Source organism: Corythoichthys intestinalis, chromosome 21, assembly GCF_030265065.1.
Source record: "Corythoichthys intestinalis isolate RoL2023-P3 chromosome 21, ASM3026506v1, whole genome shotgun sequence".
Classification (NCBI taxonomy): domain Eukaryota; kingdom Metazoa; phylum Chordata; class Actinopteri; order Syngnathiformes; family Syngnathidae; genus Corythoichthys; species Corythoichthys intestinalis.
In genome coordinates this window covers 8,836,983-8,858,796 of record NC_080415.1, presented here as the reverse complement: position 1 = coordinate 8,858,796, position 21,814 = coordinate 8,836,983, and the positions used below count along the sequence as shown (strand labels likewise).

The 21,814-nt window shown below is 39.5% G+C and overlaps 1 protein-coding gene across 1 annotated transcript in view; it reads left to right on the top strand.

Annotated features, from left to right (window-relative positions):
• vstm4b (V-set and transmembrane domain containing 4b) overlaps window positions 1–21,814 on the top strand; it is a 52,354-nt gene that overhangs the window by 22,682 nt on the left and 7,858 nt on the right. Inside the window, exons 3-7 of the mRNA XM_057825302.1 lie at window positions 6,197–6,250; window positions 6,406–6,513; window positions 6,625–6,658; window positions 11,042–11,166; window positions 13,245–13,309. Of these exons, the coding sequence (XP_057681285.1) occupies window positions 6,197–6,250; window positions 6,406–6,513; window positions 6,625–6,658; window positions 11,042–11,166; window positions 13,245–13,309 (386 nt within the window). The remainder of the gene's footprint in view (window positions 1–6,196; window positions 6,251–6,405; window positions 6,514–6,624; window positions 6,659–11,041; window positions 11,167–13,244; window positions 13,310–21,814) is intronic.

Sequence of the window (21,814 nt, the reverse complement as noted above, 5' to 3'; positions counted from 1 at the left end):
AGAGGGCACTCCACCCTTTTCCGACTGAGGACAATGTTCTCGGCTTTGGAGGTGCTGATCTTCATCCCAACCGCTTCACACTCGGCTGCGAACCGCTCCAGTGAGTGTTGGAGGTGACGGCTTAATAAAGCCAACAGCACCACATCATCTGCAAAAAGCAGAGATGAAATGCTGAGGTCACCAAATCGGACCCCCTCAACGCCTCAGCTGCGCCTAGAAATTCGGTCCATAAAATTATGAACAGAATCGGTACACCGGTCGTACAGGCACCGAACAGCCCTTACCAAGGAGCTCTGTACCCCATACTCCCGGAACAACCTCCACAGGACTCCCCGAGGCACATGGTTGAACGCCTTCTCCAGATCCACAAAACACAGGTAGACTTGTTGGGCGAACTCCCATGCACCCTCGAGGACCCTGCCTAGGGTGTAGAGCTGGTCCACCACTCCACGGCCGGGACGAAAACCCCATGCTCCCCCTGAATCCGAGATTCGACTTCCCAATGGACCCTTCTTTCCAGAACCCCTGAATAGACTTTACCGGGAAGGAGGAAGAGTGATCCCTCTATAATTAGAACATACCCTACGGTCTGCAATATCAGAGATGCACGCAATGTAAATGGACAGTACATATACAGCGCATTTATCTACATGGTTACCATGCCCAAAGTGCTTTACATTGGCACACATTTACCCTTTCGCGTACACATTCACACACACCAATGGTGCTACGGCCATGCAAGGCACTGCCAACCATTGGGGGCAAATTAGGGTTCAGTGCCTTGCCAGTGCCAGTGCCTTTGACAGTGGGCAGTCGTAGCTGGGAATTGAACCACCGACCGCTCAGTGCAGCTGGGAACTGAACCACCGACCCTTTAGTCCAACTGCGCCACGGCCGCCGATGTTGTAGAGGCGTGTCAGCCACGACAGCCCAACAACATCTGGAGCCTCTAGGAACTCCTGGGGTCACTTACCTCACCCATGAACAATGCAAAAATGTTTTATTTTGCACACATAAATGCACTATAAATAAGTAACCAATGTACAGGCCCACATCAAAAGAAAATGGTAAACAACATACTGTACATAAAACACTTATTTAAAGGAAAAACATTTATTCGTATAAACATTTCTTGGTATAACTTAATAAAGTCAAATATAATGAACGCTTAAGTTTCACTTTTCACGAAATACGGCGGGTTCAACGATAGCGACAAGTGCCCCAACAAGGAGGGTTTGCGACTTGGTGTCATTTCAAATATTTAATTCTTGTCGTTTCTGTGGAGTACATTCTGGCAGCTCTCCGGGGCCCCTTTATTGCTTTATTGGCCGAGGCCCCAAGCAACTGCCTGACTTGCCTGCCTGACACCCTCTGCCTTTTCATAGGCTATACATTTTCTCTATGTGAGTTTGTTGTTGCCAATGGGAACATATGTCGGCTGAAGCGACAAGTTACCCCCCTTTTTTTTTAATGTTATGGCAGCATACATAGCTGGCAGCCAATTTGGGATGGGCAACAACCAGCAGTCGGTAACCATATCTTGAAACGTACATATTGCACAGCATCTGCACATTGTTTCTTAGTACTCACAAATACCTATCGCATCATTTTAGTGCTGTATCAATCATAGTTTTGGTATTGGTGCAACACTAATAATGACATCACTCTGATATCACATTCCAATAAGTCATGACATAAACTTCAGCCAATGGCATGTATTCAATTACAGCTGTGAGTAAACTAGTTTGCATCAATTTACCTTGGGTTCAAGGAAGTGGTCCATCAAAATGCCTATTAACAAATAAGGCGGTGATAAAATCTGCATTCCTCCTGCAGCATCTGAAATATTCAAAGTCTTGTCACGATGTGTTTTTCACATAAATAACGGTATCAAAGAGAAATTATTGTCATTTGTGGCATTCTGGTTACAATTATAGTAACCAAGCTCTTTCGCAGCAGTCTACATAGTGTTGCAGCATCAGCTTTAATCTAACTCTATGGCATCATTACTATTTGTTTGTAATGTTTCATGAGATCATCTCATATGGTTATATCATTGTGATGAAATGGACAATGGAAAAATGATGTCATTTTGAAAGTATTTGCACCCCTTGTGATCTAAGTTTACCCAATTAGAAAAAAAATAGTAGAGGTCTGAAATTGTAATCATTGATGCATTTCCACTCTTAGAGACATAATCTAAAAAAAAATTCGGAACTCGCATTGTATTATTTTTCAAAAATTTATTTGTAATTTACTGGGGTTTATAAACCTTTGTACCCCTGAGAAAATCAGTGCTAATATTTAGTGCAGAAGCCTTTGTTTGCAATTAAAGAAGTTAGACGCTTTCTGTAGTTCTTCACCAGGTTTTCACATATGGAAACAGGGATTTTGGCCCATTCCTTCACAATAATCTTCTCTAGATTTGTAAGGTTTCAGGGTTGTCGTTGAGAAACACGAAGTTTCAGCTCCATCTAAGGTTTTCTATTGGATTGAGGTCTGGAGACTGGCTTGGCCAGTCCAGAACCTTGATATGCTTTTTACACAGCCACTCCTTGGTCAGCTTGGCTGTGTGCTTCGGATCATTGTCATGTTGGAAGATCCAGACACGAATTATCTTCAAGTCTCTGACTGTGGGAAGGAGGTTGTGGCTCAAAATCTGATGATACATTTCACCATTCATCCTCTGCCGTGTACAGTACAGTCATCCGTTCCTCTTTGCCGAAAAACAGCCCCAAAGCATGAGGTTTCCACCCCCGTACTTCACAGTGGGGATGGTGTTCTTGAGATTGTACTCATCCTTCCTTTTTCTCCACACATGTAAAGATTGCACCAAAAAGTTTGGTCTTATCTGACCACATAGCTTTCTCCCATGACCCCTCTACATCATTCAGATGGTTCCTGGCCAACTTCAGAAGGGCCTTCACCATAGACGTTACTATCAGTTGACGCGACACGGGGCCGATCCGTAGGGGGCCTATTTTCAAAAATTTAAAATTCAAATCTTTTAAAAATCAAAGCCGCTAACGACCTAAAACCAAAACAGGCCCCTCCCTCGGGCCCCCATGAGCGGCGACATAAAAAATTTAAAGTCATTCCCTAAAAAAATCCCGATAAATTATGTCTTCATATAAGTATAAACTGGCTATAAAATTCTCTACACTAGATGCACAAGAATCACTAAATGGAGAGATAATTACTTATATTCTCAGGATCAATAGCAAAATTTAATATAATTTTTTTTGCCCAAAATAGCAACTCATTTTTCTTTTTTTTTATATAGTGTAAGTTTTCAACAGCTAATCAATCACTATATTTTAACATCAGAAACTTAATTCTTGAGGAAAGCATGCAGAAATGTCTAAATTACTACTTTTTTTGCCCAAAAACAGGCAGTTGACCGAAAATTACCTGATTATTTGAATGTAAACTTACGCTCTTGTGTATGGATACAACATGGTGGCCATAACAAAACAAAGACCTTTTTAAGTTGAAATTTCTTGCAAATTAATGCGTACATTCAGCAATTTCTATGGATATGAAAATAGAACAGTCTAGATTCTAGGTTAAAAGCAAAAAAAAAAAAAAAAAAACGGAGAGCTATAATTCATTTTACATAATATTTAGAGCTAGAGTTACGCTGCTGAGCAAAGAGCTTTTTAAGTTGAAAATTTGTGTAAATTAAATGCGTACATCCCTGGATTTCTATAGATATGAACATACAACAATCTAGATTCTTGGTTAAAAGCAAAAAACACAATCAATTATCATTCATTTTACATGAATATTTCATGCTAAAGTTATGCTAATTTTTTCCATAATTTGTCCTTTTTCCACCTAAATCCGGCATTTGATCGCAGCGTGTGTTTGAGTTTATCACAGTGAAAGCCAAATGCTCTGGAGCTGTCTTGTCAACTGATGGTGAACTCTATGCCTTCTCATGTACTGGCTTCAACAGGGGAACCTTCTGAGCAATGCATGATTTTAAACCATTACACCGTAGTGTTCTTCTGACAGTAGCCTTGATACTGTGCATCCAGCTCTCTTCAGGTCATTGACCAGCTCCTGCCGTGTAGTTCTAGACTGAGCCCTCACTCTTCTCATCATGAGTGATGCCCCATGAAGAGAGATTTTCCATGGAGCCCCAAGTCCGAGGTAGAATATCAGTCATGTTTAGCTTTCTCCATTTCCTAACAATTGCTGCAACTGTTGATTTATTCTCACTAAGCTGCTTTCCAATTGTCCCATAGCCTTTTCCAGCTTTGTGGAGCTCAACAATTTTGTCTCTGGTTTCTTTCGAAAGCTCTCTCGTCTTGCCCATGGTCTCAGTTGGATTATGACTGACTGTGGGGTGCACAGGTGACAATATTGAGCTCAAATGGGTGGTGGGCTGGTGGTTGCTGATGGGATGGACTTTTTTAAGGGTTGATTGACAACTCTTTGAGTGTCACAATTATTGCTGATTCCCAGGGGCACAAATACTTATGAACCCCAATCAATTACAAATAACTTCCTTCTTCTTCCTGCCTTCGACGGGGGCGGACGCGTTTCCTCCCTGCTCCTGCTGCTATCTTCATCAGTCTAGTCTGTCTGCTTTTTTTGTATTTCCTCTGTGGATCAACTGTTGCTGGTCTCTCATACGAAAATGGATCGGATTAGTTGGTCTCTCAGCGTAATTGACAAGATTTTTTCAACAAGACACGGTGCACCAGGAGAGCCGTCCTACCCAGATGGTACTTTCGCCACTGGATACGTGAGAGATTCATGGGATCACTGGAAGCCAGCGTGTCTTACTGTCCTATCTGTGGAAGATGTACAGGATATTTGGCTGTTTGGCGTGACGGTCGTGGGGTTCCTTCTGTTTGTCTTAGGAGGTGCCCTGCTCTCTTGGAAAGTTTCCAAGACGGCAGCGTTCAAGGAAATCAACAAATTGACCACGGATCAAACGGGGCGATTCAAGGCATTGGAGGACCGCGTCGAGGCTCAGATCGCGAACTGGTTCCGTGGTCTCACGGTTCGGTCCGAGGAAGGACGGAGAAAAGTTGATGCTACCCTGCGCTAAGTGACGGAACTGTCGAGGCAATCCCCGACTATTGGCAATGACTTAAGGGACCTGAGGTCTCACCTACTCCCTGAGGAGCGCTAATTTGACTGAAAACCAACTGTATTTGGACATATTAAATTACTTTTTTGGCTTAATTTAATTTCCCTTTCCCGAACACCCTTATCCCGCCCCCTCCCTTCTCCTGGAGAGAGCAGATGACCCTATCTCTTGCCCTTGATTCCCTTCCCAAGGCTGGTGGCAGGGCCCTGCGACTCTTATTTTGTCTACAGACACGTACAAATACTGATACACTTGTGCGTACACACACTCATACACAACCTTCCCCCCCTCTAGTCCGCCACCGCCTTTTTTTTTTTACTATCACTGACCCCCCTCCCTCCCCCCAACCTTTTTTTCGTACAATAAAATCCCTGCACGCCACTTGATGTGTTTTTGGCCATTTAAAAACTGAATTTACCATGGATTGGAACATATTCTCGGCTCTCCTGTTTGCCATCTGTGTTGTTGTGGAGACGAGTTCCGACGCGCAAGAGTGACGTTGCTCGAACACGTCACGCAAATAAACGAATCTGATTGCACGGTTACTTTTGTTCGGGCTCGAGAGGCCAATGAGGAGCTGGGTCCCAGACTGTTCTCCCTGTGTTTGAAAAATACCGGGCAACAGTCTGACCGTGGCAGGCAAAATTTCAGACCTCTACCTATTTTTTAAATTGGTGAACTTTCAAAATCACAAGGGGTGGAAATACGTCTACTCCTCACTTTATGTTTAAATGTTTAACTCCCAGACTGTTTTCTTTACGTTTTCTAAATTGTTTTTCAGTTACAGTTATGAAGGGATTCCTAGAAAGATCTCTGCATAGCATATTCAATACTATGTGCAATTTGGGGATATTTCATGTAAAAACTGCACAAATGTTGCTATTTTTTAAAGGTCACTGTTTATTAATAGTCTACACTAGTAACATATACACCATTCCGTGTCACTCTCGTCTCATTTAAAAATCCAGCCACAAGGACTAGTAATGCTGAATCCAGTTTTGTTTAAACAGTAAATTTAGTCTGCAAGGAAGCCACAGTGATGACTAGACTTTACATGTTTCTTTTCTCAATGTGTTTTTTCCCCTCATGTAGTACACGTGTTTCCGGTCATCGAGGCCAAAGACAGCCTGTGGAGCTTGTTTGAAGGTAAATTGTCGTATTTATAGTGTGTATGTGGACATGTGTGTGTGGCAAGTGGCAAAAATAGCCTAACCGAAAGGAAGCACTTCCTAAAATCAAACATAGTATCATCAGTTGGTTAACTTCTGTTTTTTTTTTTTTTCTTTTTTAACGTGTTACAGATGTTTACCTTTGCGCTGTACTGATTTGCTCCGTGGGCCTGCTGTGCATGTGCATGTTCACGTTGACGGTAACCTGCCAGTGCATACAGAGGAAGGAGCGGTTAAAAGGTAAGAAAACACTGCTTTAATAACCTAAATCTCTACGACATTTAACTTCATGTTCATTGACTAAGACACAATTAAATTACGATTAACGGTGATTTTATATCTTCGTTGCAGATAATTACCACTTAGTCAGAAGCTCTCGGAATAGGTAAGACAGTATTTATTTTGGATTTCTCTCAACCAGGGGTCACCAACCCGCGGCTCCGTAGCTGCATGCTGTTCTTTAAACCCTCAGTTTTATATTACGAAATAGAGAGCTGGGAATCTTGGGGCACCTAACGATTTGATTACGATTACGCTTCACAGGCTATGATTGGATTATAAATAAATAAATTGATGCACCCTCCCAACCCCCCTTTTAATGTTTTATACATTAGTTCCAAAATTGTTCAAAAATCCTCTCAGGCTAAACCACTATTTAAGTATCAAGTTAACAGTTCAAAACAGTAAATGAGATACTCAAGTCCCCATTCTGTATCAGCAGCTTTAAAGTATATTAAATTAATTTAATGTTGTGAATCAACCGTTAAAGTTGTTAAAATTTGCTCCCGTTATTCCATAATTTCCCTACTGTCTACTTTCGACATGTGAAAGTTTTAAAACTGATTTATCGTTTAAAGATAGATTCAAGTCAAGATTTTGCCGATTTAGTATTTTAGTTAATTAGGTTCGCTACAAAAGAGCCTTCCAGAGAAGTCTACTGCGTTAAGATGGCAGCTGTTTACTAAAGCCGGCAAGTCTGTCATTTCGCATATAGTTCTCTGTACATGTTCTAACGCCACCGTCGTCTGACATTTTGCATCTAGTTCTAAATACACAGGTCCTTCTCAAAAAATTGGCATATTGTGATAAAGTTCATTATTTTCTGTCATATACGGATAAACATTAGGCTTTCATATATTTTAGATTCATTACACAGAACTGAAGTAGTTCAAGCCTTTTATTGTTTTAATATTGATGATTTGGCAAAAAAGTGGCAAAAAACAAAAATCCCTATGAAAAAATTAGCATATTTCATCCGACCAATGCAAAAAAGCGTGTTTTAATACAAAAAAGTCAACATTCCATTAATTATATCAGCTATGAACTCAATACTTGGTCGGGAATCCTTTTGCAGAAATGACTGCTTCAATGCGGCGTGGCGTGGAGGCAATCAGCCTGTGGCACTGCTGAGGTGTTATAGAGGCCCAGGATGCTTTGATAGCAGTCTTAAGCTCATCCACAGTGTTGGGTCTGGTGTCTCTCAACTTCCTCTTCACAATATCCCACAGATTCTTTCTGGGGTTCAGGTCAGGAGAGTTGGCATGCCAATTGAGCACAGTAATGCCATGGTCAGTAAACCATTTAGCAGTGGTTTTGGCACTGTGAGCAGGTGCCAAGGCGTGCTGAAAAATGAAATCATCATCTCCATAAAACTTTTCAGTAGATGGAAGCGTGAAGTGCTCCAAAATCTCCTGATAGCTAGCTGCAGTGACCCCGCCCTTGATAAAACACAGTACACCAACCTCAGCAGCTGACATGGCACCCCAGACTATCACTGACTGTGGGTACTTGACAGTGGACTTCAGGCATTTTGGCATTTCCTTCTCCCCAGTCTTCCTCCAAACTCTGGCACCTTAATTTCTGAATAACATGCAAAATTTGCTTTTATCTGAAAAAGTACTTTGGACTACTGAGCAACAGTCCAGTGCTGCTTCTCTGTAGCCCAGGTCAGGCGCTTCTGCCGCTGTTTCAGGTTCAAAAGTAGCTTGACCTGTAGCCCATTTCCAGCACACACTTGTGCACGGTGGCTCTAGATGTTTGTACTCCAGATTCAGTCCACTGTTTCTGCATGTCCCTTAAGGTCTGGAATCGGCCGTTCTCCACAATCTTTCACAGGGTGCGGTCACCTCTTCTGGTTGTGAAGCGTTTCCTGCCACACTTTTTCCTTTCCACTGAGGTGCTTTGATACAGCACTCTGGGAACAGCCTATTCGCTCAGAAATTTCTTTTTGTGTCTTAGGCTCTTGCTTAAAGGTGTCAATGATGGCCTTCTGGACAGCAGTCAGGTCTGCAGTCTTGCCCATGATTGTGGTTTTGAGTAATGAACCAGGCTGGGAGTTTTTAAAAGCCTCAGGAATCTTTTACAGGTGTTTTGAGTTAATTCGTTGATTCAGATGATTAGGTTAGTAGTTCTTTAGAGTACCTTTTCATGATATGCTAATTTTTTGAGATAGGGATTTTCTTGACTTTTTTGCCCAAAATCATCAATATTAAAACAAAAGGCTTGAACTACTTCAGTTGTGTGGAATGAATCTAAAATATATGAAAGTAATATTTATCAGGACATTACAGAAAATAATGAACTTTATCACAATATGCTAATTTTTTTTTTTGAAGAAACTGTATGTGATATCTACCGTAGCATTATGTGGCCGTATGTTTGCAGCTGCTAGCAACTGGGCATTGTTTGTAGCAGCTGTCGGCCACAGTAAGGTTTTTTTCTTTTCTTTTTTTTTTTAGCGGCATGGGTTGAACATGATATTTACTCTCAGTCTGTCCCTCATTGCGTCCAGAAGACCGCGCTGACTGTGTTTTAGTTCCGCTTTACCTGGTATAATTAAATAATCGGATGTTTGTGAATCGTTCTCGAATCTTCCACGGCCGAATCGCGAATAATCTAAGAATCAGAAATTTCACACGCCTGTAACGAAATATGCACGAAAATTAATGGTGGCAGAATGGTTAGCGCGTACGGCTCACAGTTCTGAGATCAAGGGTTCAATGCTGGGCTCTGGCCTTCCTGTGTTGAGTTTGCATGTTCTCCCTGTGGGTTTACTCCAGTTTCTTCCCATATCCCAAAAGCATGTATGTTAGGCTAATTTATTTAAACACTCTTCATCAGTGTTTTTCAACCTTTTCTCACGGCACATTGCATTGGAAAAAATGTCGCGGCATACCACAAACCAATAATGTTCCAAAATTACTTCCTGTAGAGTATATTTAATTATCCAATAATTTCTCAATATTTATTCTAACTCAGTGTGACTTGAGCTTAAGATGAACACAAGGCCGATATCCTGGCTGGAATTGAAGAAAGACGCACACGAAGCTCTTCTTCAAAAGCTCTTTGTCTATGTTTTTATTGTTTTTAATCGCAGTTCGGCTTGAATAGCTCATACTTATCAGACGGGGACTTTAGCAATGTCTTTAACCCTATCAGAGCTGAGCATCTCGCTGACAATTACTTTGCAGGCAGGTAGTATTAATTTATCTGCCACAGTGTGGGAATTTTTTAATTTAGCAACAAGTTCAGCAACAAGGTAACTGGCTTTGAGGGCTTTCTCATTTACGTTTCTAGTTTTTCTCAAAAAAGTTGCGTGTTTCGCTGTGTTTTCACAAAGGCAATCAAAATAGTTCATCGACTTGTTTTAAAGCGACAGGTGTTTTGTTTGGAGATGACGTTTAAGCTTGTTTGGCACCATGGCGCTGTTGCATAGCTGCCCGTGTCGCATTCAAGAACTGCTCTGATTTCTAGCCATCGGCCACCTTGCTGTCCTCGACAATGTGTTGGAATAAAACACGGGAGGATTGACGGTCGTCACGTATGGATAAAATAGAACACTTTTGTGTATATCGACACTTGACGAGTCTAATCCAATGACGTTCAGTAGACGTGCTGGGGTCCACATTGTCGCGGACAGCAAGGTGGTTAGAAATCCGAGCGGTTCTTGAATGTGACACAAGCAATACCTCCCTCATTTGCACACAACCGAAACCTTCTACCAAGTCCTTCCTTCCTTCTGCAACTTCGCCCGACGATGTTAAAAAAAAAAAAAAAACATATTGGATAATTTCTCGCGGCACACCTGACAATCTCTCTGCCGCGGCACATCGGTTGAAAAACACTGCACTATATTGTCCCTAGGTATGAGCGTGAGCGCGAATGGTTGTTTGTCTCCTTGTGCCCTGTGATAGTCCGGCAACCGATTCAGGGTATACCCCGCCCACTGCCCGTTGTTATCTGGGACTGGCTCCAGCACCCCCGCGACCCTTGTAAGGATAAGCGGCTTGAAAAATGAATAAAAACAAATGTTGAAATAATTCAACAAAAATTGAAATAAATATAAAGTGAAATAAAAAATATTGAAACTAAAGCATTTTAACGACATATTTGATATTTTATTTCATTCATATTTATTTAATTTTTGCATTCCTGGTCCTCTATACGAGTGTCCTCTTTTTTGGAAAGCAAAATATAGTCACCCTCGTAAGCATAGTTCACACAAGAAGGTCATGATTTTAACAACTATGTAAAGTCACGGTTTCTACTGTGAAGGTATACTTCTTTGGTATAGTCTTTGCACCCTTCATAAGACTTCTGGGTAGATATTTGTATTGTGGTCTCCACTCTATTTTAGACCTAACACCTGAGATAGTTCCATCAATCGAGACAGTTGGTTAATTTCAATACAAAGATGTTCCTACACCTTTTCATAGTACAATTATATATATATATATATATATATTTTTTTTTTTTTTTTTTCACGCAGCTCTGGAGAAACCGTGACCAGTGTTATCAATGTGTCTCCCGCTTTACCTAAGAAGGAGAGGAGACACCGAAAGAAAAGGAGCAGAGATTACCAAGAAGAAATACCACCAGAGATACCAGCAAAAGGTGTAAATTCCCTTTAAGTGTTTTGTCATTGACTGCCATCTAATCTATTTTAAGTAAGTAATGTAAATACCTACAGTGGCATGAAAAAGTATCTGAATCTTTTGGAATTTCTCTCATTTCTGCATAAAATCACCATCAAATGTGATCTGATCTTTGTCAGAATCACCACACAAATGAAAAAAAAAGTGTCTGCTTTAACTAAAACCACACAAACATTTTTAGGTTTTCATATTCTAATGAGGATAGCATGCAAACAATGACAGAAGGGGGGGAAATTAGTCAGTAAACCCTCTGCCTAAGGAGACTTAAAGAGCAATTGAAAGCAATTTTTACCAAACAATTCAAGTCAGGTGTGTGCCCAATCACTGATGAGTGGTTTAAAGCTGCCTTGCCCACTATAAAACACACACCAGGTAAGAAATGTCGATGACAAGCATTGTCTGATGTGCATCATAGCTCGGTCAAAAGAGCTGTCTGAAGACCTGCGATCAAGGATTGTTGATTTGTATAAAGCTGAGAAAGGATACAAAATCATCTCTAAAAGTCCAGATGTTCATCAATCGACAGTCAGAGAAGTTGTCTACAAATGGTAAGAGTTTAGCACTGTTGCTTCTCTCCCAAAGAATGTCCTTCCACCAAAGATAACGCCTAGAGGTCAGCGTAGAATACTCAGAGAGGTAAAAAAGAAGCCTCGAGTGTACACATCAACTATATGTAATACTATGGCCAAGAATGGTGTTCATGGGAGGACTCCACATAGGAAGCCACTGCTGTCTAAATAAAACATTGTTGCTTGTTTATTGTTCGCAAAAAGGAACTTGGACACTCCGCAGAAGTTTTGGCAAAATATTTTGTGGACTGATGAAACCAAAGTTGAATTGTTTGGGAGTAACACACAACGTGTGGAGGAAAAATGGAACAGCTCACCAACATCAACACCTCATCCGCACTGTGAAGCATGGTGGCGGGAGCATCATGATTTGAGGCTGTTTTGCAGCCTTAGGGCCTGGACAACTTGCAATTGATAATGGAAGAATGAATTCAAAAGGTTTCAGGATGTTTTGCAGGTAAACCTGATGCCGTCTGTCAGACAGTTGAAGCCTAAAAGAGGATGGAGGCTGCAACAAGACAATGATCCAAAACACAGAAGTAAATCAACTTCAGAATGGTTTCAGAAGAACAAAATACACTTTCTGGTGTGGTCAAGTCAAAGTCAAGACTTGAACCCCATTGAGATGCTGTGGCATGACCTAAAGACAGCGATTCATGCCAGACATCCCAGGAATTTGACTGAACTACAGCAGTTTTGTAGAGGAGAATGGGCCAAGACTAGTCCTGATCGATGTGCTAGACTGATCTGCAGGTACAGGAAGCGTCTGGATGAAGTTATTGCTGCCAAAGGGGTGGCCACAAAATATTAAATGTGATGGTATTTTCCCCCCTTCTGTCATTGTTTGCATACTATCCTCATTAAAAAATGAAAACCTATAAATATTTGGGTGGTTTTAATTAAAGCAAACACAGTTTTTTCATTTCTGTGATTTTGTTAAAGATCAGATCACATTTGATGGTGATTTTATGCAGAAATGTGAGAAATTCCAAAAGGTTCAGATACTTTTTCATACTACTGTAATCGAAGTAAAAATAGCTTATATACACCTGGAAAAAAAGGAGGATGTACTTTGTTTAGTCTTTCTGCTTTGGCAAGTAAACATGCAACCTTTTCAAGTATGAACTTGAGTAACAGTGGTGATGACTGAAGCGAACGTTCTCAATCCAAAGAAACCACATCTTGGTTGCACTTGGTAATTAGCAGCTGGAATGCATTCTATCAAATCCATACTTGTGTTGATCTTTCCCCGCATTCGGGGACATTGATCCACAGCCGAAATGTAAAAGATGATGGTGCGTGACTCTGCAATAGTTAACGGTTGAGGGTTCTGGTTTTCAAACCCGAGAATGCTGATTGTTGCTTTTTTTGCAGAGCCACAGTTTATTGTTCTGTTTTCCGCTGTCACTGGTTTAAACACTCATGATATTTGCACTGGAGAAAAACACCGTTTTTTTCTTCCCTACAGTTCCCATTGGAGACAAAGCAAGAATGCCCAAACTTTTAATACCACAACCAAGGAAATTAGTTTTGGTGAGTACAAATCATATTTCCAAACATTGTTCTCTTCTGCTGATACCCACAGTTTTATTGTCGATGTCAGATAACTAAAAAACCATCCATTAATCTTGTCCAATTGTTCTCAGTCAACAATGTACTGGATAAAAAGTCAAATGAATATTAGGTGACGCATTAAAAGGAGCGCTAATAGCTTGTGGCTCTGTGGTTGATCTGAGACTGTCCAAAATCTTATGGAATTAACAGCCTATAATTTTGTTGTGGTAATTATTTGATTATGTTATGCTTTAACACTAGAAAACCCAGCAGAGGCCGACTCGGCCCTTCCTCAAGACAAATATTCCTAATATTCCCAAGCAATGGCCGATTTGGCCTCTCTTCCTAAAAAACCCAGAGGTGGCCCAAATGACCCAAGTGCTTTTGAATTAGCAAGTCGTTGTCCGACAGACAGCAACCATTCATATGTAAATGCAACCACTAGACATACATTGTGTTAGAATGCGGCCCAAACGGAGGAGAACACACCACGGTTGCACACTTAATGTGATAGTTTTTGTCAGTTCAAGTCAAGCTACATTTATTAATTTAGATTTATTTATGGAGTTTTACGCTTTTTACAAACTTTTAACTTAATTCTCCTATACTCCACACAGAAAAACAGAAAAAAATGGCCCAAATGTGTACATTGTTTTTGCAAAAAAAACGTTTTAGAACGGCAATTTGAGTTTAAAGCGAGATCATGTATATAGTTTAGAATGACTGGATCAAATGGAGCATGAATTGTGGCCATTTTGTCTGAAGTTAGTACGAGAAAACGTGTAGAAAACCTTTGAGAAAAACAGAAACAGAATTTGTGTCATGAGAAGGTGGAAGGGAGCGGCCCTGAACAGTTTCTTTGACACACTGAAACAATGACTGAATATCCTAATAGTCCTAATTATTATGAAGGGAATATATACTGCACAGTGTTGTCGATCTTACTTAAAAAAGTAATTAGTTACAAGTTACTAACTAAATTACTTTTTGGGAGAAGTAACTCAGTTACCTCATTGTAAGAGTAATTTGTTAATCAGTAACTCATGTTACTTTTCATGTTCTACACGTTATTACAAATATACAATAGAAAACATTTCACATCAAAGATGTTTATGTTAACTGATTGAATTGATTTTTTTCATTCCTCCCCCCAAAAACGTAGGTCAGATTTTTTACTTTTTTTTTTTTTTAATTCACCTATATGAGAGTTAGTGGTATACAATCTCATTGGGCTGTCATGATAAATGGTAAAAAAATCACAGGGACTTTGATTACTTGCCATTGAAAATAAATGGGAAATTTGTTTTTATATGTATTTGTTTAAATTCTGATACAGGACATACCATCTTCATAAGTAGGACTGATAATTCAACATTCAGTCATTGTTTCAGTGTGTTCAAAAGCAACTGCTCAGGGCTGGTCCCTACGCCCTCCTCAATTATTTATTTTGAATCCTAATTAATAAGTCTCACCAAAAAACAAAGGAACAATATGTATGCCGATCCTTTCCTTAGGTGGTAAAATGATTAGGTGTTTATTTTGTCATAACATAGCAATTGCATTAAAAAAAAAAAAAAAATATATATATATATATATATATATACTGGACTGTCTCAGGAAATTAGAATACACAATATTCTAATTTTTTGAGACAGTCCTGTGTATATATACAGGACTGTCTCAGGAAATTAGAATACACAATATTCTAATTTCCTGACTGTCTCAGGAAATTAGAATATTGTGTATTCTAATTTCCTGACTGTCTCAGGAAATTAGAATATTGTGTATTCTAATTTCCTGAGACAGTCCTGTATATATACACAGGACTGTCTCAAAAAATTAGAATAATGTGTATTCTAATTTCCTGAGACAGTCCAGTATATATATATATACATACATATATACCGTATATATAATATATATTTCATGTGTGGTGCTCTTCGAATGAAAATATATACTTTGATTGAAGGAACCTTTTTATTTGGATTGACTAAGACATACACAAATCTACCTACAAATTTATCAACCTACAGTAGGCAAGTAACAAATAAGTGTCTACTAGTCAGGCTACTTTAGCTGAGGAGGGGGTTGGGCGAAAGAGAAAGCAGCCTCACTCAGCAAGGTTTCGCCCAACCCCCTCCTCAGCTAAAGTAGCCTGACTTGAGCCTTTTTTGCCCAACCCCCGCATCAGCTAAAGTAGCCTGACTTACTCAGACACTTATTTCTTACTTGACACTAAACTGCTAAACTTCTGAGAATATTTTAATAACAGTATTTTAATAATTCTAATTCATTCGGATGTATTTGTTTGAATACCCTCTACATGTTAAAAAAAAAACAATTTCAAAAAGATCAATTAACAATTTGCTGTGGATATACATTTATGTGTAGATATATATTTAGAAATAATACAACTAAGCACACCAAGACACAGTGGTGAAATGAAGAGCACCACACATGAAATTGCTGGGAAAAAAATATGCAAGATTAGTAAATACCACTCTTGGTTCAGAAACAAGCCATCATTCAGGTTTCATACAATGGTGTAAATATTATATTGAATTTGAAACCAAATTAAATTAAACTGAACTAGTGCTCCACATCTATGTGCATGTGTTGTGGACCCTTCCGTTAGTTACCAGTGTTTGTTTTGTTTGCTTTGCTTGTGTCATAATTATTGCTGATTCTCAGGTGCACAAATACATGAACTGAACCCCAGTAGATAAAAATATATAGCAAATAAATTTTAAAAATCATACAATGTGATTTCTGGATTTTTTTAGATTGTCTCTATCAGTGGAAATGCATCTATGATTGAAATTTCAGACCTCCACCTCTTTTCAAAGTGGGTGAACTTGCAAAATCACAAGGAGTGCAAATAATTGCTCCTCATTATATACCAAGTAGTCCCAGGAAAACAAAAAATTCTTGACAACCTTTCAACAAATCCAGTAAAGAGGATAGAGGGTGTATTAGAGGTACATTTATGTGTGTTTTCTATAGTATTTCATCGTTTTGACTTGATAGTTTTGATTTGCTATGATTACTCTTGTTTGAATCCTGTGCATCAATAAATACCAGGAAGAAAAGACAAAAAATAACTTTGTCAGACTCTTATTTCAGTTTTACATTTGATACTGATTCAATGTTCTATTTTCTGCAGGCATCACAAATATACTGTTATAACAAATATTGCTAGCATATAAAGGCCCCACAAATACACTGTCAGAGATATTTTTTCCGACAGTAAAATCGTAAAACAATACACATTATTAAAATGTGCAAAACCCCATAAATGTAGCTTGACTTGAACTGACACATAATAATACATGAATAGTACTACTGTTATGTGTTCCCCTCCATTTGGGCCGCATACCAACACAAGTGGTTGCATTTACATATGAACGGCTGTTGTCTGTCCGACAACGACTTGCTAATTCAAAAGCACTTGGGTCATTTAGGCCACTTCTGGGTTTTTTTGGAGGAGAGGCCAAATTGGCCATTGCTTGGGACTGTTAGGAGTAGCAGAATTCTCTGGGACTTCTAGTGTTAAAGTAAGTTTGAATAAAGTATGGCCCAAGAGCCACATTTGGCTCACATCAAATTTGCATTCACAAGTCCTTACTTTAAATAAATATCATTGCATAGAATCGTATACAGTGGTACCTCGACCCACAATCGCATCGAAACACGATCCTTTCGACATCCGACGTAAAATTTGACTCGTCCTTTGTCTTGACATATGACGACTAGGCATGTGCCGGATTGAGAGTCTGACAGTATGATAACCTTATGCAAAAATATCACGGTTTCACGGTATTGCAATAACAGCTCTAAAATCTGTTACTTTGAGATATCTGGGTTAAAAAATTAAAAAAAAAACTTTTTTCCATTGCGCAGGATTTATATTTATCATATCATATTAGCAATTTGGAACATAAGTATAATGTTAACTTAAAATAATGAAATATAAATATATTATGAATAAGATTAAAATAAATGCAGTCCTTTAGGTGAGCGTAAACCAGTACTTCTCAAATAGTGGGGCAAATAACACTTGTTTCACAGTGTTACATCAGTAAACCAGCGAGCACTGTTAGCATCATATAAGGTGGCATACCAACTTGCTCAGTGCAAAATAGCAAAAATAAAAACTGTCCCACTGTCCAATGACACTGTTGATTTTGTTTGATTATCTTTTATTTTTATGGTTAAACGGTTATTTGAATGTATTATTATTTATTTATTGATTTTATTAAAATTTATTGTTCACTATTAAATGGTCAAAAAATGTACCGTGAATGTACTTTTACAGACTGGATGTGACTTTTTTTTTTTTTTTTTTAAATTCAGGAGAAGTGATGTACTTTAAGCCTTTTCTATACTTTATTATTACACTTTATTATTATAAGTTGAGCTATATATTTTTTCTTTAATATTAAAAAGGACACAATATTATGCAAAGGTATACTTATATTAATAATTTATTGGCAAATGATACAATTTACAGTGGCGGCAGAGAGTTGTAGGGGGGGCGCGAAACGTTTACATCTTCCTGGGGGGGGCGTAACAGAAAATAATTGAGAAGCACTGGCGTAAATGCACAGCCACAGTCTAACAATATTATCATCAGAACAAAAATAAATGAATTATTTTCCATGAAAAGCACGTGTGTATTACCCGTATCGTGTTTACGTTATACACACACTCCCTTTCTCAACACATACAGTTGCCAGAGAGAGAGAAAAAAAACACCTTTTACCACCGCTAGACACACTAAACATGCTGGAGTTAACTTTCGTAGCTGGTGGAAACATTCATGACAATGTTTACTAACCTTTAACTCATTCACTCCCAGCCAGCAACCCCCTTCGCTGCCGGCCGATTTACTGGATTTTGACTGATTTTGCAAGGCCCACAGAAAATTCCGTTCTATTGCTATATAAACATGGAACCCGCCAAAAGAAATGGTAAATGGTGTTATACTTATATAACGCTTTTCCACTTTTCAAGGCACTCAAAGCACTTTACACTATCTCGCCATTCACCTACTGGTGACGCAGCACCAGGAACAACGTGGGGTCCAGTATCTTGCTCAAGGATACTTAGACAAATTCATCTGGGCGAAGAATTGAACCCACAACCTCTGGGTTGGGGGAAAACTACTCTACCACTCCTACAAAGAAAAGAAAGATTAGACTCTCTTCTTTCAGCAGGAAAAAAAAGTTAGTTCATATCTTTTTCCATTCTTTAGAAATCAGCATTAGAAAACAGCTTAGTTTGAACAATTTTCCAATTTCTGATGAAAAAAAACAGAGAAATTGAGCTTTTTGTAAACGCATACATTTCAAACATAACTTTGACTTTAACACAGCTATTATTTGCTTTAGTTACACCCTAAACATCTGAATATTGTTTTCCTTTTACAAAATTACATAAACAACAAGACAAATAGAGCTTTTGATAGCAAAATAACAATTTATTTGCACATAACTAAACTATTGAACTGAGAGATGACGCCGTTGTGACTGCGACAGCCGGGTTAAACTTTTCCATCATCGCCGCAGTCTCATAAAGATGGATTTTTTTTTTTTGTCTTTCTTTTGTTGTGACCACTGCCTTGTGGCAGAGTTCGCCTGGGGAACTTCCTGGGGGGAACTGGTTTGGCCGTGCGCGTTTTTGTGTGGGACACTGGAGGGTGAGGGGGACGCGAGCGGCCGAGCAAGGCAGCGCGGGCTCTGCTCGGCGAGTAGCACGGACTCAACGGCATCGTCCGCTGAACTGGTGGTCCCGGTCGTTCTGCTCGGTCGTCCGCCGCCTAGCATCCTGGACGTCCATTCGGTCGTCTTCCGCCGGCGCCCAGGACGTGCGGCATGGCCGTTCGTTCCATTGAATCGGGTTTCGGGTCTTACCAAATGCGCTACTGCCCTCCAGTGGCCAGTTTTACTGCTTTAAAATGGATTTTCAGCGCTGTGCTTTGGAACTAAATGGAATCAGAACCCAGAGATGTTTGTTGTGAAAAAAAATGTAAAAGACGTATTTGGGACACTGAAACAATTAAAAATAGAACGTATTTATACGTTTTTGGGACCAAATGAGTTAATTTTGTATAAATCTGAAATCGTACTGTAGGCATTGCCTCCCTCCGCAAACACGTTTTACATGTCGGTTGGACCTCCTCTTCTAAGCCGCGGCTGTCTGTAACTTTTCTGTAGCCGAAGTATTCCCATACCGACGATTCCGTTTTCTTCAGTGGTGGGAAAAAGTGTAGCACATCGTATAGCACAGCTGACTCACTGAGACTGAGCATAAATCCGCGGGGGAGGGTTGAGTCTTGCAAGTGAGGCGAGGGATTTCCCCCTGCATGTATGATACATAAAAAATAGCTAAGACCTTAGGCATATGACGGAAATTCTTTGCGGTTTTGAAATCATGACTTTTTCATAACACGGTATCCCTTGAAACCAGTTATCGGCACATGCCTAATGACGACGTGCTTGAAATGCGACAATTTACGGCAGCGTCGCAATTTCATTATTTTCCCGCAAAACGGACGCACGGCGGATTTTCTCGCGAGAGAATTCAACATGAGTCCAAGAAAGTTAGTGCAGGTGGTGAAAAAATGGAAAAATTGACACTAAACACTGAGATTAAGATGGAAAAGACAGAGAAATATGAGTTTGGTGTGTGAATATGTCTACAATCTCGATGGTCCTCCGTTTAGTAGATAAGTTTATTGAATTGAGTTGAATTCACCAGTCTTTGTACGTTAAAATGACAATTATTATTATAGTAACATTAGCAAGAAAGTCGCTAGCTTCATCAGGTTTTTTATCATTTTTTTCAGAATTTGTGCAACACAACACGGCTACTGTCCGCCATAGCCAACGCCAACAACAACAGAAAATGAAAAAAAGAATGTAAAAGCTTCCCACTCTAATGCACCTCTCTCCCTTTCTCATCAGTCACATGGTGCATTCAGGAACAGCAAGCAAAACACAACCGCCACAGAACCCGATTCGGTACTTTATTATTATTCCGATTTGTATTTATAATTTATTTATATTCTTATATGTAATTGATATTTGTAATTGTACCTGCAGTATTTACGAATTATTTAGCATCGTTTTTTGGGCTGTGGAACGAATGAATCAAATTATAATTGAAAGAATCTGACCTTTTAGTCAGATTGCCAAACTGCCGGACATGCGCTGGCGCAGCTCCAAAGACCCGGGCCAGCGAGACCCCAAAAACCCGGCCAAAAGTCCAAACTCTGCGCGTTCACCTTAGTCTTAACCCCTTGTACTGACTCAATTTTGAAAGGTTTAAAGAACAATCACCAAGAAAAAATTGACAATTTATTCAGGTCAACAGCGATTAAACAGCAAGGCGAAACAGACTCAGGCGAGAAGGCAGACTCGTTCCAAGGTCGACGTAGCACAAATCAACAAAAGGTTCCCGGGTAAAATGACAACGATTAGTTATACATTCAGTCTTTTTGAATGCTCTCGCGGGGCAGGCTGTGGGCAGAAGAATGCTGTGGTTGGGCGTTGTTTCGAATTTTTGTCTGTTTGTGGATTGGACAGGAGGATTCGGGAGTTACTGTTGTCAGGCCAATGAGGGTTGTAGATTTTGCCACCTCAGCGCAACGTAAGTGCTAAGAGTTCACTTCTCGGTCGTGGCTTCCTCCTTATCGAATTTTCCTTGTCAAGACAAGATGTCCCACAATCTGTTCTGGACTGTCCGGAAGAACTAATTGCGGGAGTTGGTGGTGCAGACGTGGGCTTGTAGATATCTTGACTCGTCAGCGTCAATCTTGCTCAGTCAGTTGCATGACGCACGCATTGGGCTTCCGTAATAAGAAGGCGTCATGTATCTCTTATGCCCTATGTCAAATATATTCTTCTTGTTTTCCTTAAACTATGATATAAATGCTATTTAATTTTTATCGGGTGTGTTAAAGTAATGCAAACATTCAAACAGTAAATATGAGAAAAGATTCTATTCCCTGATTGATTATATTAAGCGTTCTAGAGTAATACAAACAGTCGATCGGTAAATACGAGAAAAGGTACTATTCCTTTCATAATGTATTCGTATGGGAAAATCCTGCTTGACATATGACCCTTTCAACTTACAAATCAGGTCCTGGAATGAATTAAATTCGAATGCGAGGTACCACTGTAGTTCCCTTTAAAAAAATTAAAATTGTGTATAATTAAAACAAAATATAAGAAGAAAGCTTTCAAATGCATCCTATCCTAGTCATCTACCATTTTTTTCCCCATATTTTTTCTCATTGTATGGTACACTGATACTGTATTTGATATGCTTGCAGCAAAACGTAACATTTTTGTAAAATGTTACATTTGTCTCAAGTTACATGGATATCGCTATTTGATGGTTTCTCCTAATATTTTGATTATCACCCAGTCACTTTCACCAATGTGATAATAAAGGTACAAATATTGAAATGATGCAATA